Source organism: Anguilla anguilla, chromosome 6 (genome assembly GCF_013347855.1).
Source record: "Anguilla anguilla isolate fAngAng1 chromosome 6, fAngAng1.pri, whole genome shotgun sequence".
NCBI classification, from domain to species: domain Eukaryota; kingdom Metazoa; phylum Chordata; class Actinopteri; order Anguilliformes; family Anguillidae; genus Anguilla; species Anguilla anguilla.
The window spans coordinates 32927841-32943823 of record NC_049206.1 but is presented as its reverse complement, the minus strand read 5'-3'; the positions used below and the strand labels follow the sequence as shown (position 1 = coordinate 32943823).

Here is a 15983-nt window from a genome sequence, read left to right as displayed (position 1 = left end):
GTTTTGTCAGGTGCAGTGTCTTTTATTGTACCCAGGCGTCACAAATGCGCGTATATTTCACTAACGGATAATCCAAGACAGCATATGACACCACTCAGTCTCAAAAGGGACATCTCTATGCATAAAACCAATGGTGAGGTTGTATATTCAATATTTAGTCCCAGATATTGACTGTAGAATGACATGGTATAATTTTTTATTTTTTATATTCTTGTTTATTTTGTTATTCACTGAGCAGTGTTTTCACTGCTGTATTTACATATTTTAGGGCTATCGTTGGGTTTTTTCTTGTTGCTGATGGAACACAATTTTTAAGTGGTGAAAAAATATTTTTAATGAATGCCCAGATAGACAATATTGTCCATTATGTCATGGGTGGGAGGTGTAGTTGCAGATAAGACTGCAGGGAGGTGCTTGTTAAATGAATGACCAGCGTGACAATGGTGGCCCTGCGAAACTCCGTATTCGGCATAGTTGTCGTGTATTGTCTACTAATGAAACTAGAACACATAGTTTCTGTTTTCAACTCGTACTTCGGTTGCAGGAGTAATGAATGTCTGAGTTGAGCAATATAGTCACGCCGGCATGCCGACCACTAGGGGAATTACGCATAGAGGTTAACTAGCTAATGCCAGCTGAATAATAAATAAAGAGTAGTTTAGGAAATTACTCTTTAGTAGTTTAAAAAAGGGAGTTCGGAAATAAAAACGCCATTCGGAAATAAGTCATTCGGAAAAGTGTCATTATGAAATGAGAACCATTCGGAAATACAACATGTTATTATAAGAAAATATATAATCATTATTGTGAAAAGGACAATCATGAGGTGTCAATTATTTAATTATTTCAAAATAAAATGAAGTATATATTTAATTGATCAATTTAATTATTTATATAATTATTTATAAATAGTATTTCCATATTTATTTAATTATTTATTACATTTTGGCACATTTAGTTTTCCATAGCTACAAGAACCAGAATATTCTGCATTGACAAACTTCAACAAACCTTATTCCAAAGACTTTAAATTTGGAAGAAAGACATTTTTTCTCAAGTCCTCATTCATGTCCATTTTAATAGGCCTGGATCATTTATTACCACTCGTGACAAATTATCATTATTATTATTATTATTATTATCCTCAATAATAATTATTATTATTGAATGCCTTAATCAGCTGTAAGTAAAACTGAATTTAGTACCTGATATGCATAAGCACTGCAAAGGTTTCCTTTTCTTAAACATATGGTGTATTTCACTTTTTAGTTTTTTCTTTTATTTGTTAATTTTTTGTCCTTTGCAGGTAAGAGAGTTGACTCTCTCATTCAGAATGACATCTTTCAAGTTGCATTCTCTGCTCCCACCACTCGGACACGACAGGCAGCCACCTCCACCTTGTCCCACGCTGTGGTAAACAATGAGGTAAACACCTTCCTCTTTTTAGAAGAAGCTTAACTATGAACTCCTGAATTGGTTAATGATTGTTTAGTACATTGTACATTTGTAATGCTCTGCTTTTACTGGGTCTATTTTTAACGTAACAAAACACAAGATAATGATGAGAACAGGCCATTCAGCCCAACAATGTGCTCAAGTGGTCACTGTATACCTACAAACTAGATAGTATCTTCCATTGTATCAAGCCAAGTTTTGAAAAACTGCCAGAGTTTCTGCATCTACTCCATGACCTGGCAAGCTATTCCACACAGTGACTACCCACTGTGGAAAGAAGTACTTCCTAATGTCAATGCAGAATTTGCTCATTTCCATCTATGCCCTCTTGTTCTACTGACAGAACTCAACCTGAAGTATCTCTTGTAGTTCACTTTAATCCCTTTTATGAATTTAGGCCTCAATCAAAGTTCATTTTACAAAGCTTGAAGAAATTAAGCATGTCCTCAAAACTTATCTGTCACACAAGGACCAATTCAGTTGCCCTTCTTGTAACCTTTTCCAGAGCCTCTGTAACTTTTCTTGTAGTAGGGTACCCAGGACTGCACACAGTACTCTAATTGTGGTCTGAGAAAGAAATTGTTAGGGCTGGGCGATATGGCCTAAAAATAAAATCTAAATTATTTTCAACATTATGAACTATTTATGATTTGAACTTTTTTTGTTGTTGTTTTGTTTTGTTTTTCTCTAAACAAACTAACAAAGACCAAGACATAATTCAAATAAGTATTTTCTTTATTAAAGTAATTTTAAATAATGAGACTGGATCAACTAGGCCTACTTGTGCAATAACAGTTGTTCAAGATTAACATCAGACTGCACTGTTTGCAAGGCTGTAATCATACTTTTTTATGCATACATACATACATGCATACATACAAATGTGTGTGTGTTGTAAACACTTCACAGCTAGACCAATAAGGGTTTGTAGCTGGAGGGGAAGGCACCGCGTGTTTTCCCTTGGCTGGTGTGATTCAAAACCGGAGATGTTATTTATTTTTCTCTGTTCGTAAGAACAGGGCACAATTATACTTAAGAATGCACTGGTTCCGTTGCCACGGGTCAGATATGAAGGCGTTGCTTAATATCCCACTTAAAACTGGCCTGAAGCGGACCAGTAGCATTCTGGTTACTCTCCGTTCGCAAACGGGGCTATGATGTCATCAGAGATATATTTGATCCGTCGCCGGACTGTCAATATTCCAATGGGAGCATCAGAATATTCACAAATGCGCGGAACAACACATCAAATATATCCATGACCACAGCAAGTAAGCGTAACAGTTACTAGGTTTTACTCTCGTAATAATCTGACTCCAAATGAAATTAGAATTTAAAATTTGGTTTTAACTATACGTGGAACTTGGAGTGGTTACACTCGACTCTATCTTGTGCCATCATTCCTCAATATATGCTCCCGGGTTTAGCACTATTGTTAAATCTCAGTTCGGTGAAGCCCCCAGAGGGTAGGAGGCTGACCACCATAATACATGCCTTCCTTTGTGCATAGATAGTTATGAGCCCAGGACAGTGTGTATCTATCGGGCTCCTTAAGGCGAATTTGACAAGAACCGGCGTATAACGCCCATGGGTCCTCTTAAGCCAAAACACCAGAACCAATACAACACCAATCCCGTTAGCGGGCAGATCGTGGTCGCCTATCTAACTTGAGGACCTCACTAAAGACTTTCGCTGTACTAGACCCCTGATCAGTAGGTCCTAGTCATAATTGTCCCCCTGAGTATTTAATCGGAATTTTGGCTGAAAAGAAGATAAAATGGATTAGAGTCATGAAGACCACGCAAGTTAAAAATAAGAAGAATTTATTTAACAGGCAGGTAGGTCGTTAGCTTCAAATTCACAATCAATTTAAAATATGGAAGGTTTTAAAAACATAAATACAGAGTAAAAAGTTCTTACCCAGCCTGTTTAGCTACACACGAAATCACAGAGTCTGCGCAGTGTGGGAAGTCGATTGCGATCTTCCTTGTCTAGCTACACACAGAGCACAGAGTATGTGCAATGTGGGAAGTCGATTACGATCTTCCCAGATTGCTTTGTCTCCCTTCCTTTTAAGCCAAATCCCGCGTTTGATCTAAGCGGCTTTGCCATAAATTAACCTGGCCGAATAATAGAATCTTGAATTTCGGCCCCCACCATTCGGAGGCTGTTGTTAAAACAATTAGCGGGGAAATTGGGATAAGGAGATGATTACCAGAGAGGACATTCCATTGTGATAATTTTTCCCTGAGTTTCTGAAACTATGTTTTATTAAATTTTATTTGGTATGAAACGTATTTCATTCAATTTCTTTAATTTTTCTGAATACGTCCATACCAACCATGTCCAGGGGATGTAATATTATGGTGCAGTTGTCATGAAAATACCCTTTTGTTAAACCATGTTATTACTACATAAGGCATAATACAGCAATATAATGAAAACATGTGCATGGTTTGTAAAGTTTTCCAGGGTTTGTAAATATGATAAACAGATGGTTTAGAGTCCAGATCCAGAAAAGAAATAAAAAGGGTAATGACAGAGGGGCCCACATAAGGGCACTGTGGTACTGTCAAGCGCAGTTGCCCCACCATTTTGCCAGAGGCCTGATGATTTTTTTACCCTTAATGGCCCCAACACACACACCCCCACAACCCTAGACAAAGAGACTAGTTCCCCTTATCTTAGTTGTGTCCAGATGGCAACATTCCAGAGAGCCAAATGGCCTGCTCATCCATAGGAAGTCCGAGTAACTTATTGTTTTATCACACGGCTCTCGGGTTCTTTGAAGTACAGGATGAGTCCCAGCCTGCAGGCTCGTTCAAATGCCAGCCTTTTCTGGGTCCCAGTTTGACTTCCCTCTTACAGTGTATATATTAGAGCCCGACCGATATATCGGCCATTATTTGACTTTTTTGACGACATCGGGATCGGCAGTTATGCAGCCGATGTGTCCCGATTTTTAAATAAGTATAATAAACAAAAAAAACATTTATTTATCTGTACTTGTCTGTTCAAACGTTGTAATTGCTATTTACTAGAATTATCCAGTAGAGGGAGCACTAATGCAAGTGTGAACTGCAGCAGCTGACGTGCTACTTCTGTAATAAGACGTTTGTCACTCGTGCCTCATCCAATATTCTCCACTGCAAGACTTGTCTGCACAGATTTGATTGCTGGAATGAAGGTATGTATATTTAGTGAAAGTTTTTAATTAAATGCGTTTATACAACCACTATGTTTATCAATCCTCATTATCGAGCGAGCTAGCTAACATATTTGGTTCACTTTAGCAGGCTAGCTGGCTAGCAAGCCTTTATGAAGTGGCAGTGAGCACATAAGCAGCGTAGGATCTATGTTTCCAGAGGACATCGCTCTATTCTCAAATAAATAACCAGCCAAAATAAAATGGTGATTGAATGCATCACACATTAGTTTTTTTCACCACCAAATTCTTATGGACAGGGAAGCTCGCTAGATAAAGTCTTACTCTTTCAGATCATGTAGTAGGAATACAATAAGAAAATATAATTCATTTACTGAGAATAGATGGTGTTAATATATATATTTAATTTAATATCATCTTTTACATTTTTTTATCTGTCAAAAAGTTCTTTGTGTGTTTATTTTCATTTATTTGTTTGCTTATAAGTTAAATGTTCTCAAATATAGAAACTTTGATAAAATATAAGTTTTTCAAATTGATTTGAAAATGTTGCACTTTTTGACAAAATATCGGTCAAAACATCGGTAATCGGTGGGCTAGGACTCTCCAAAATCGGGATCGGCATCGGACCCAAAAATCTGGCATGGGTCGGGCGCTAGTATGTATGTATATATATATATATATACACACACACACACACACATTTATTTGAAAAAAAATGCCACTTGTAGGCTATCCCTGAAAAAAATTGCTAAATAAAAAATAGCAATTTGCAAAATAGAAAAAAAATACTGTCAAACAAAACAGTGTCTCATTAATTTTTGTACAAAGTTTTCTACAGGTTTTAGTGAGGAACACAAGCCTGTCTGCTGCCTCTGGCTTGAGGCACGCCCTGTGGCATGTTACAATGTTCCCACTGATACTGAAGACCCTTTCTGTTGTGGCACTTGTAGCACTTTGCCAGATTACTCAGCTTTGGGAAGTTAGCTTCATGGAGCTTCCACCACTGAAGTGAGTCTGTCTGGGTCTGTGTTAGGGGACAACAAGTAGGTTGACAGCTCAATTTCATTTTTTTTTTTTCCTCTGACTGGGAGGTAGACTGCACTGCCTTCTTGAAGATGCTTGTTAGAGTTTTCTTCTTCTTAGGCACAGGTTAAGCTTCTTCTTGGTGCACCTGTAGTACATGTGCCAGGCTGGGGTGTGCTTTTCTCAACAAACAGAGACATTAGCTCCGTAACAGCTCTTTTCTTGATTCCCTCCACCTTGTCATCTTCTACGTAAGTGTTTCGGAACCGGGGATCCATCAGTGAGGCCGGGTCCTGGAGTTTATCTGTAACAGGATCAGCGTATTTGTTGTTGAGGTACTCCAGTGTCATGCTTTTGATTTTATTTTGTGAGCTCTGTCTCACCCTCCTCTGGCTGCAAAAGGCTGTTCTTGAATAAGTGGAGCACTGGTTTGAGGTAGGAGACGCTCACATACGCTTCACCAGACAACGCGTCAGTAAATTCTTGCAGTGGGCTTACAGCTTCATTCACTGACTTCAACACGTCAATATCTTCCCAACTTGGGACCAGGTGCCTGTTTTTCTTCTCTGAGCCCAGGACCCAGGCTATGGCCTTCTCCTGTTCCAGGACTCGTTCTATCATCTGTTGTCTTGAACCCCACCTGGTTGGGGACTCTGTAATAAGCTGGTGAGTTGGATAGACCAAGCTCATCCTGTACCAAAGACATGTCTCTCCTCTTCTTCCAGCTGAAGGAGTGGGCACTGACATCCTTTTTACAGACCCCAATGCCACGGTCAATCTGGGGATCTCTGTAAAAACCATTCTCTGTAAAAAAACATTTAAAAAACAAAGAAAAATCATTTAGAATATAACAATTTCTTCATTAAGGGACTGCATCCACACATTGTGATAAACTAACATTTCCTAATAAGTGTTATTTCTGTTTTTACAAGGAAAATACATTTTCATTAATGCATACAAGAAGACACACACACAATTATTAGGCTATATTATTTATGCATCTTTGGTCACACAAATAACTTTGTTGTTTGTACTTTGCTGAAATATGTATACTTTTGATTAAATTGAAATAAAACAATGTTATTTATAGTTAATGTGCTACTGGATTGTTAGAATTACAACTACAGTTGTGGGTCTAATTAAAAACGTTGGTTACAGCTAGACACGTACTGATCGCGTTGTGAAGTCTATGTCCAAAGCACTGGAGGTGGGTCCACTTGTTCAATCTCAAGGGATCATGTTGATCCCGCTATCTGTAGTCATGCAGGCCTGTCGGTCTTCATTTAGCTTCTTGGACACCAACGTCTCTTTCAGCCCTTGGGCTATAATTTCACCAATATGATTATCAGAGAAGCAGGACGTTTGGAGACAGACACTTCGCATAACATAACATAATATAATGACGAGAACAAGCCGTTCAGCCCAACAATGCTCGCCATTTTCCTAACATGTATGGCTCATGTATGGTTGCATGGTTCGGTTGGACCTTAGGTCTGTAGTGGTGGAATAAAACGATACATCCTCTTGTTGCTCTGTGACTCTTTCTCGTGTAGTGTTGTACAGATGCGACAGTGCTACTTCTGCAATATATTTGTGGCTTTCCACCATGTATTTTGCGTTGAGGGTTTGGTTTGCAGCATCTTGATAAACTTCCCAGACTTTCTGACTGTGTAGATGGGGGCTATATCCTTCACGAAATGACATGTCTCAGCATCTGTAATTGCCTTCCATCGGGGCCCCTTGTAATATGGGATGACACTGGAAAATTATGCAGCTGATGTTATCTGCTTTTTAGCAGGCATTTTAGGACTGCAGCTAGCATCTGCATCTTGCAGTATCTGGCATTGCTCCCATTCCGCTGCATGTTTACGCTGATGGTGCTGGAATAACTTTGTCGTGCTCACACCTTTAGTTGCAATAGGCTTTTGACAGATCTTACACAGGACAGTGGTTTGTTTGACGTCAGACCTCGTAAAACCAAATCACTTCAAAATCACCAAAATGACATTGCCTTTTTTGGGAACGAGCGCATTGTTTATCAAAGCGTTTGTTGCCATCTTGACAGCGTGCCCACTAGTTCTGACTATCTCTAAACCTTCGTTCATGAGCGTAGGATCCAGGAATGTGATGGGTGATTGATTGATAGTTTTCGAGAATGTTCTGCTTGACAGAGAAACAAATAAACTTTCACTATTTCCATGTGACTTGTTGCTGTAATGCTGTAACGTTTTCTTGCTAATAGTAATAATGATAAAAACTAGACAATTCCTGCAGAAATTGTGAAGTGTGGTTGCCGCCAATGCAAAGTCCACTTTGTGCTGAACAGAGTGAACAGTGTCTGTAGTATGAGTCGAGACAAAGCATTGTGTATGTGCTATAACATCACAGCAACGAGTTGATTTGCGACACATATATACAGAGCTAAATTAACTCTTCATCAAAACTTGACATCTCAGTGTTTTACTCATAGTATGCGGGTGCTAGCGTGTTCTAGGTGGTTGCTAGGGTGTTGCAAGGTGGTTGCTATGGGGTTCTAGGCAGTTGCTAAGGGCCTTCTAGGTGGTCGCTAGGTAGTTGCTATGGATTTCTAGGTGGTTGCTATGGAGATCTAGGTGGTTGCTAGGGTGTTCTAGGTGGTTGCTAGGGTGTTGCTAGGTGGTTTGTATAGAGTTCTAGGCGGTTGCAAGGGTGTTGCTTGGTGGTTGGTATGGAGTTCTTGGCGGTTGCTAGGGGGTTGCTAGGTGCTTGCTGTGGTGTTCTAGGCGCTTTCTAGGTCTTTACCGAGTTCAGTGAGATGACCCATAATTCTTTATGACAAACGGTTCAAAAGTTATGAAATATCAAACTTCGGCCAATCAGGAAAGGGGGCAAGGCTAACCTACACCAATGGATTAAGGACACTACCGCGGCCAATGAGGCATCCCGCAACGCTGTACGACAAGTGGTTCAAAAGTTATGAAATATAAAAAATCAGCCAATCAGGAAAGGGGGTGGGGCTAATCTTCACCAATGAACAAAGGACTCTCTATCAAGTCCAATGAGGCATCCCACAATTCATGGGCAGTTTTTCGCCATAGAGATGAATGGCGGAATGTTCAAATCCAGAGAGAGACCAGAGTACAGCTGCTAGAAGACAGATCATTGTGACATCACAAGGGTGAGAAGACAGCATTGTGACATCACAAGGGTGAACATTCTGCCATTCATTCTCTATGGGGAAAAATTGCCCACAAAAAGTCGAATCTTTCAAAAACCGTGCTCCAAAAGTCAGTTGTTAGCTAACGTTAGCTAGTCATTATACGACCGTAATAATGGATAACGAGTACAGCAATCACAGAGTAGAAATATTAGAAATATTGAACCGTATATGTATGAGCCCATCGCTGTTAATCCTATGGCAGCCTATGTCACGTGTCATTTGTTGTGGCTCCCACTGACACCCCACGTCTCTTTTTGGCGGCAACATGACAGTCTGGAGAATAAAGTAAACTCATCAGCTAGCTAGACAGGATGGACAAATAGCAGTAAGAACAGCTCATCTCTACATTAGCAGATAACAGTATCGATAGCCAGTCATCAATTAAATTGGGGAGGTGAGTTTAACGTGATCTGTAGGCTTGATTCGATTACGTTGGCTGTAACGTAATAGTAATACCATCATATACCGTAACCTACAATATAGGACCCTAAAGTAATAGGATAACCTACGTTAGCACATAACATTATCGATTGTTTTTTTTGCGGCAGTAATGTTATAACAGTCTGGAGAATAAAGTAACGTTATACTCGCCAGCTAACGTTAGCTATATTTACACAAGATAAGTACAGCTCATTGCTACATTAGCAAAATTATCGATAGCCAGACAGCAAGTAAATTGGGGAGATGAGGTTAACGGTAACGTAATAGTTTGTAGGCTTGATTCGATTAATAGCAGAACGTCATCTAGCCTGAACGGATGCTTACCGGAACCGCTCCGTTCAACCGGTAAACGTCCGTTTGGGCTAAACAACATCGACAGCAAAGTAAAGTGAGGTTAGGACAGCATTGTTGAACTGGATAGTTAGCTAATGTTAGCAGCAGACCCGCGCAATATGTATTTGAGAATTTGGTCATGGCTTTGAACTTGGGAGCGCACACTACATAAATATTCATACTGGGTGAGTGTTTTGGCCACCGCACATTGGTCAATGCAAATTAGAAACATTTATGACATCACAATCTTGGTCTCAAAACCACCAATACCAAATACTCCACCAGGCGGCAATGACGTGCATTGTATAGTTTTTAGGGGGAAAAAATCTAATTCGTTACATACATGTATGAAATACTTTTATAATCAATGTGTAAGTAACCTTATAGTCTTTGATCATAATATAAGCATTTTAAAATCATGATTTTGACTGCGCAGGGTCTTTAAATCAATTTATCACTCAGCCCTAAGATAAGTATAACTTCCTTTATTTATACTTTTGGCTGTATATCCCAGCATCCTGTGGGCCTTTCTTACTGCTGCACCACAATACCAACCTGAACAGATTTGATCGATAACCCATTTGCACCTGCCCCATTTTTCATTCAAAGTTTTCCCATCAAGAAGGTTAACCAAAGTCTATATTACAACCCCAAATTCCAAAAAAGTTGGGACGGTAAATAAAATGCAAATAAAAACAGAAATCAGTAATGTCTAAATTTACTTTGACTTGTATTCAAACAAAAACAGTATAAAGACAAGGTATTTCATATTTTACCTTATCAACTTCATTGTGTTTTGAAGATATACATTTATTATGAAATTTATGCCTGCAACACGTTCCAAAAAAGTTTGGACAGGGGAAATTTAGGACTAGTAACAATGTGACAAGTTGAAATAGCAAGGTGATGTGAAACAGGTGATGTTAAACAGGTGAGGCAATCGTGTTATAGTATATAAGGAGCCTCCAAGAAAGGCCTAGTCCTTCAAGAGCAAGGATGGGTCGAGGCTCGCCTATTTGCCAACAGATGCATCAGCAAATAATCCAGCACTTTGAGAACAACGTTCCCCAAAGAAATTGGTAGGATTTTGGGAATTTCGCCCTCAACAGTGCACAATATAATTAAAAGATTCAAGGAATCCGGTAAAATCTTGGTGCGTAAAGGGCAAGGCCGAAAACCACTTCTGAATGGACGTGATCTCCGATCCCTCAGGCACCACTGTCTTAAAAATCGTCATGCGTCTGTAATGGATATCATGACATGGGCTCGGGAATACTGTCCAGAAGCGCAGCCGACTTCTCTGGGCTCGGTCTCATCTGAGATGGACAGTAGCACAGTGGAAGTATGTTTTGTGGTCCGACGAGTCAACATTTCAAATAGTTTTTGGACAAAAAATCTGTTGTGTTCTCCGGGCCAAAGAGGAAAAGGACCACCCAAGCTGCTATCAGTGTCAGGTCCAAAATCCAGCGTCTGTCATGGTATGGGGGTGTGTCAGTGCGCATGGCATGGGTAACTTGCACGTCTGTGAGAGCACCGTTAATGCAGAAAGATATGTACAAAATTTGGAGCAACATATGCTGCCATCCAGACGCCGTCTTCTCCAGGGACGTCTCTGCATTTTCCAGCAGGACAACGCCAAACCACATTCTGCCTGGATTACAAGTGCATGGCTGCGTAAGCAGAGAGTGCAGTTTCTAGATTGGCCTGCCTGCATTACATTACATTTATTTGGCAGACACTTTTGTCCAAAGTGACGTACAAAAGTGCATTTCATGGTCATGGACAACTACAAAACACAGGTTCAGTAATACCCCTTTCACACAAGAAAAAAGAGTTTTCGAGACGGCTTCGATACCACACTTATGTCTGTGTGAACACGGCTTTTAAAATACTGCATCGAAAACGCCTCTCCCAGTGTTTTTGAGGCGCCTCGACTACTGCATTTCTCCTGTGGGAACGGAAAGCAGCATCGACGACTGCTTTCTGGGCGGTGTTCGAATTACGTTACAGATCTGCGTTCACGCGCACCTATCTCTCAACTGAAAAAATGGCATACAGAAGAAATACCTGGACCCACAAAGAAGTGGAAATATTATTACAGTTGAGAAGCGAGGAAGAAATTGCCTCTCAACTTTGAGCCACACAGATCGTGTACTGCTGCACCCAAATGCCTGTTGTTGACACCTGTATTTCATTTCTCTCCTTTGATTTCTTTTGAAGACATTGAATCTTCTTTTTTTGATTTCGTAGTCTCTTCGCCTACGCCTATGGTCCAACTCGTATGCGCTTGGTAGCGCACACAGACGTAGCAGATAGTTACATTGTTAATGCATTGAGAACGCAAAAACTAGTAACATAAAAAATGCGACCACTTGCACTTCAAAATATAACATATTTGTTTGTTTGATTGTTTTTCCGGAAATTACAAGAAGATTGCAACAAAATTAAATAACAAGTAACGTTATAGCTTTGGGCCTACATCAAGTGTGTTACTATGGTAATGGAATGTAAACAATTCATTCACGAGAGTTGAGTTCTACTGTGTGTGAAAGCTGTGTGAAAGGGGCTTAAGATACAATACTTATTTTGTACAGCTATTTCTAGCCAAGAACACAGTTTAGTTCACACAGTGAACACTAGAGCCCGACCGATGCCAGATTTTTGGGTTCGATGCTGATCCCGATTTTGGAGAGTCCTAGCCCACCGATTACCGATGTTTTGACCGATATTTTGTCAAAAAGTGCAACATTTTCAAATCAATTTGAAAAACTTATATTTTATCAAAGTTTCTATATTTGAGAACATTTAACTTATAAGCAAACAAATAAATGAAAATGAACGCACAAAGAACTTTTTGATAAATAAAAAAATGTAAAAGATGATATTAAATTAAATATATATATTAACACCATCTATTCTCAGTAAATGAATTATATTTTCTTATTGTATTCTTACTACATGATCTGAAAGAGTAAGACTTTATCTAGCGAGCTTCCCTGTCCATAAGAATTCGGTGGTGAAAAAAACTAATGTGTGATGCATTCAATCACCATTTTATTTTGGCTGGTTATTTATTTGAGAATAGAGCGATGTCCTCTGGAAACGTAGATCCTACGCTGCTTATGTGCTCACTGCCACTTCATAAAGGCTTGCTAGCCAGCTAGCTTGCTAAAGTGAACCAAATATGTTAGCTAGCTCGCTCGCTTGATAATGAGGATTGATAAACATAGTGGTCATATAAACGCATTTAATTAAAAACTTTCACTAAATATACATACCTTTATTGCGGCAATCGAATCTGTGCAGACAAGTCTTGCAGTGGAGAATATTGGATGAGGCACGAGTGACAAACGTCTTATTACAGAAGTAGCGTGTCAGCTGCTGCAGTTCACATTTGTATTGGAGCTCCCTCTACTGGATAATTCTAGTAAATAGCAATTACAACGTTCGAACAGACAAGTACAGATAAATAATCAGTGTTTTTTTTGTTTATTATACTTATTTAAAAATCGGGACACATTGGCTGCATAACTGCCGATCCCGATGTCGTCAAAAAAGTCGCCGATATATCGGTCGGGCTCTAGTGAACACTATTCTGACCTAACCTCTGCCAATCCAACTAGGCAGAAGAACAAGCTACAATATTAGGACAAATAAAAATTACCAAAAAGTGCTGGGATGGGGGAACATGTAACAAGTGTCATGAGTGCCACTTATAGAGTGGTGGTAGTTAGTCCAGGTATAGTCTGAAGTAGTTAGTCCAGGTATAGTCTGAAGAGAAAGAGATGAGTCTTCAGACCACGACGGAAGATGGGTAGTGAGGGAGAGGTTCAAAGAGGGACAGGGAGTTTGTTCCACTACTGAGGAGCTAGGGTGGCTCTGTGATCCCTTTACTCGTGTGGGAGGGCCTACAAGGTGCCCTGCTGCTGCAGAGCGGAGTGGTCGAGCAGGCGTATAGGATTGAATCATGTCCTACAAGTAGATAGGGGCTGTCCTGTTGGCTGCAGTGTAGGCGAAGGGTCAGGACTTTGAACCAAATCCTGGCAGCGACTGGTAGCCAGTAGAGTGATCGCAGCAGAGGAGTGACGTGGGAGAATTTGGGAAGGTTGTAGATGAGTCGGGCAGCGGCATTTTGAATCATCTGTAGTGGCTGTATGGCACAAGCTGGCAGGCTTGCAAGGAGTTGCTGTAATCAAGGCGAGAGGTCACCGTAGCCTGGACGAGCAGCTGGGTAGAGTGCATAGTCAGGTATGGTCGAATCCTTCTGATGTTGTACAGAAGGAATCTGCAGGATCGTGATGTTGCCTTGATGTGCTCCTTGAGGTCCAGTTGGTCATCCAGGACCACCCCCAAGCTCTTTGCAGAGTGAGAGGCAGTCACTGTGGTGGCATCAACTGTGATTGAGAGCTCACGTAGTAAGGAGGTCTTGTATGAGAAGAAGAGCAGCTCACTTTCATTGAGGTTGAGCTTCAGGTGTTTGCTAGCCATCCAGGTAGAGATGTCAGTCAGGCAGGAAGCTATCTTATCATCAACCTGTGAGGCAGAGGGGGGGAAAGTCCAGGCCTGCAGTCCTGACCTGTCTCCAATTGGGAATGTGTGGTGCATTATGACGCGCAAAATACAGCAACGAAGGCGCCCCGTACAATTGCGCAGCTGAAGGCCTGCATAATGGAAGAATGGGGGAAAATCCCGCTTGCTAAACTTAACCAACTGGTGTCTTCAGTGCCCAAATGCTTAAGTGTTATTAAAAGAAATGGTGATGTTACACAGTGGTAAACACTCAACTGTTCTAACTTTTTTGGCATAAATTTCATAATAAACGTATATCTTCAAAAAACAATGAGGTTGATTAGGTAAAACATAAAATACCATGTCTTTATACTGTCTTTGTTTGAATACAAGTCAAAGTAAATTTACAAACTACTGGTTTCTGTTTTTATTTGCATTTCATTTACCGTCCCAAATTTTTTGGGATTGGGGTTGTACTTAAATTTACTATCCAGGGTTTTCCTTAGGTTTTCAGAGGGCTTAGGCTCTCTCAACTATATTTTGGAACAGCGTTTTTTAATATATGAAAAAACGCTTTGACCAGCAGTTTTCATCAGAAAAAGATGTTACGTGTGAACACAGCCTAACTTTGTTTAGCTACGAAGCCACGTATACTAACGTTAGTTCAATCGAGGTATCTTTATGTAACGTCAACTAACTAGCATCGCTGGCTAACGTTGTCATAAACTTCTTCCCGACCGTGAAAACTGGATTACTTGTTTACATTTTTGACAGATGTGGCTAGTGGGTAAATCGTTTCCGTCGCAGCACTTTCAACACAAGCAAAATCGGAAGCGCTATCCTAAAATTTCTTCTTACCGTGAAGAGTGCCTGACACGCAACCGTAGTAATGTGTTAACACGGCGGCACAATTATATCGAGAAATACCATCTTTGGGGAAAAAACGCTATATTCTGTAAATGCATTTAACCTACCACGCATAAAAACATAAAAACGCTCGTCAATCACCCACTTCTATTTATAATACCATCATTGTTTTTAAAACCATAAAGCCACCTCTCCGTTTTTTTTTTTTTTTTTGGTCAGCGCATCACCGTTGTTTTTACATTCATTCTGATATGTCGCCTGAATGCCTTTTTACGTTCATTCGGCTGAAGGTGCTCTGCAAAATCACTTAGGCGCTGCGCCTAAGCCTTTCTATGGTAGGGAAAACCCTGCTATCATCTTGTTAAAGTGACATGCCTAGAAGTAAAAATTCTGGATTTAAGAGGAGGTTCTATTAATTTGCCAAAATACATCTAAATTAACTGCGCAAAAATCCTTTGTCTCAAGAGTCTATTAGCTCTATGCTGCAAATTCTGCCAGGATCATTACATAGCATCAGATCTGGAATTGATTTCTCTCTTGTAGGCTGACTGACCTGTGCCAAAAAAGGGTCATTTACAACATCTGGAAATTGTTCCTTACTTTTTTTTTGTCTTTCTTTGTCATCAATTCCCAATTAATAGCATGGTAATTAACCTCATAGCGCACATGCCAAATCTTGCCAATCCTTGCCCATTTAGGGGGTACCCTATTTAAAGCTTTATAACTCCAGATGTGAACACCACAGAGACTTGAAAAATGGCTTAAATGAAGCAAGACATTTGTACAACTTACAATACTAATGCAGATTAGTTTATACTCATAATTTTGGAAGAAATAAAGTGCCACAAATGCAACTGTTTTGACAAAAAATCAAAAATGAATTTGCACTTTTTAAGTTTGCAATGAAATACTGAGAGATTGCATATATACAGCAGGTTAAACTAATACATGTGCTAGATCAAAAACTTCTTGACCACAAGTTCATAA

At 39.9% G+C, this 15983-nt stretch overlaps 1 protein-coding gene across 2 annotated transcripts in view; it reads left to right on the top strand.

Moving 5' to 3' along the window:
• Window positions 1-15983, top strand: part of ahctf1 (AT hook containing transcription factor 1) — a 224807-nt gene that overhangs the window by 196690 nt on the left and 12134 nt on the right. For both annotated transcript variants that reach the window (XM_035422269.1, XM_035422270.1), the window contains one exon: window positions 1307-1425. In XM_035422269.1, the coding sequence (XP_035278160.1) occupies window positions 1307-1425 (119 nt within the window). The remainder of the gene's footprint in view (window positions 1-1306; window positions 1426-15983) is intronic.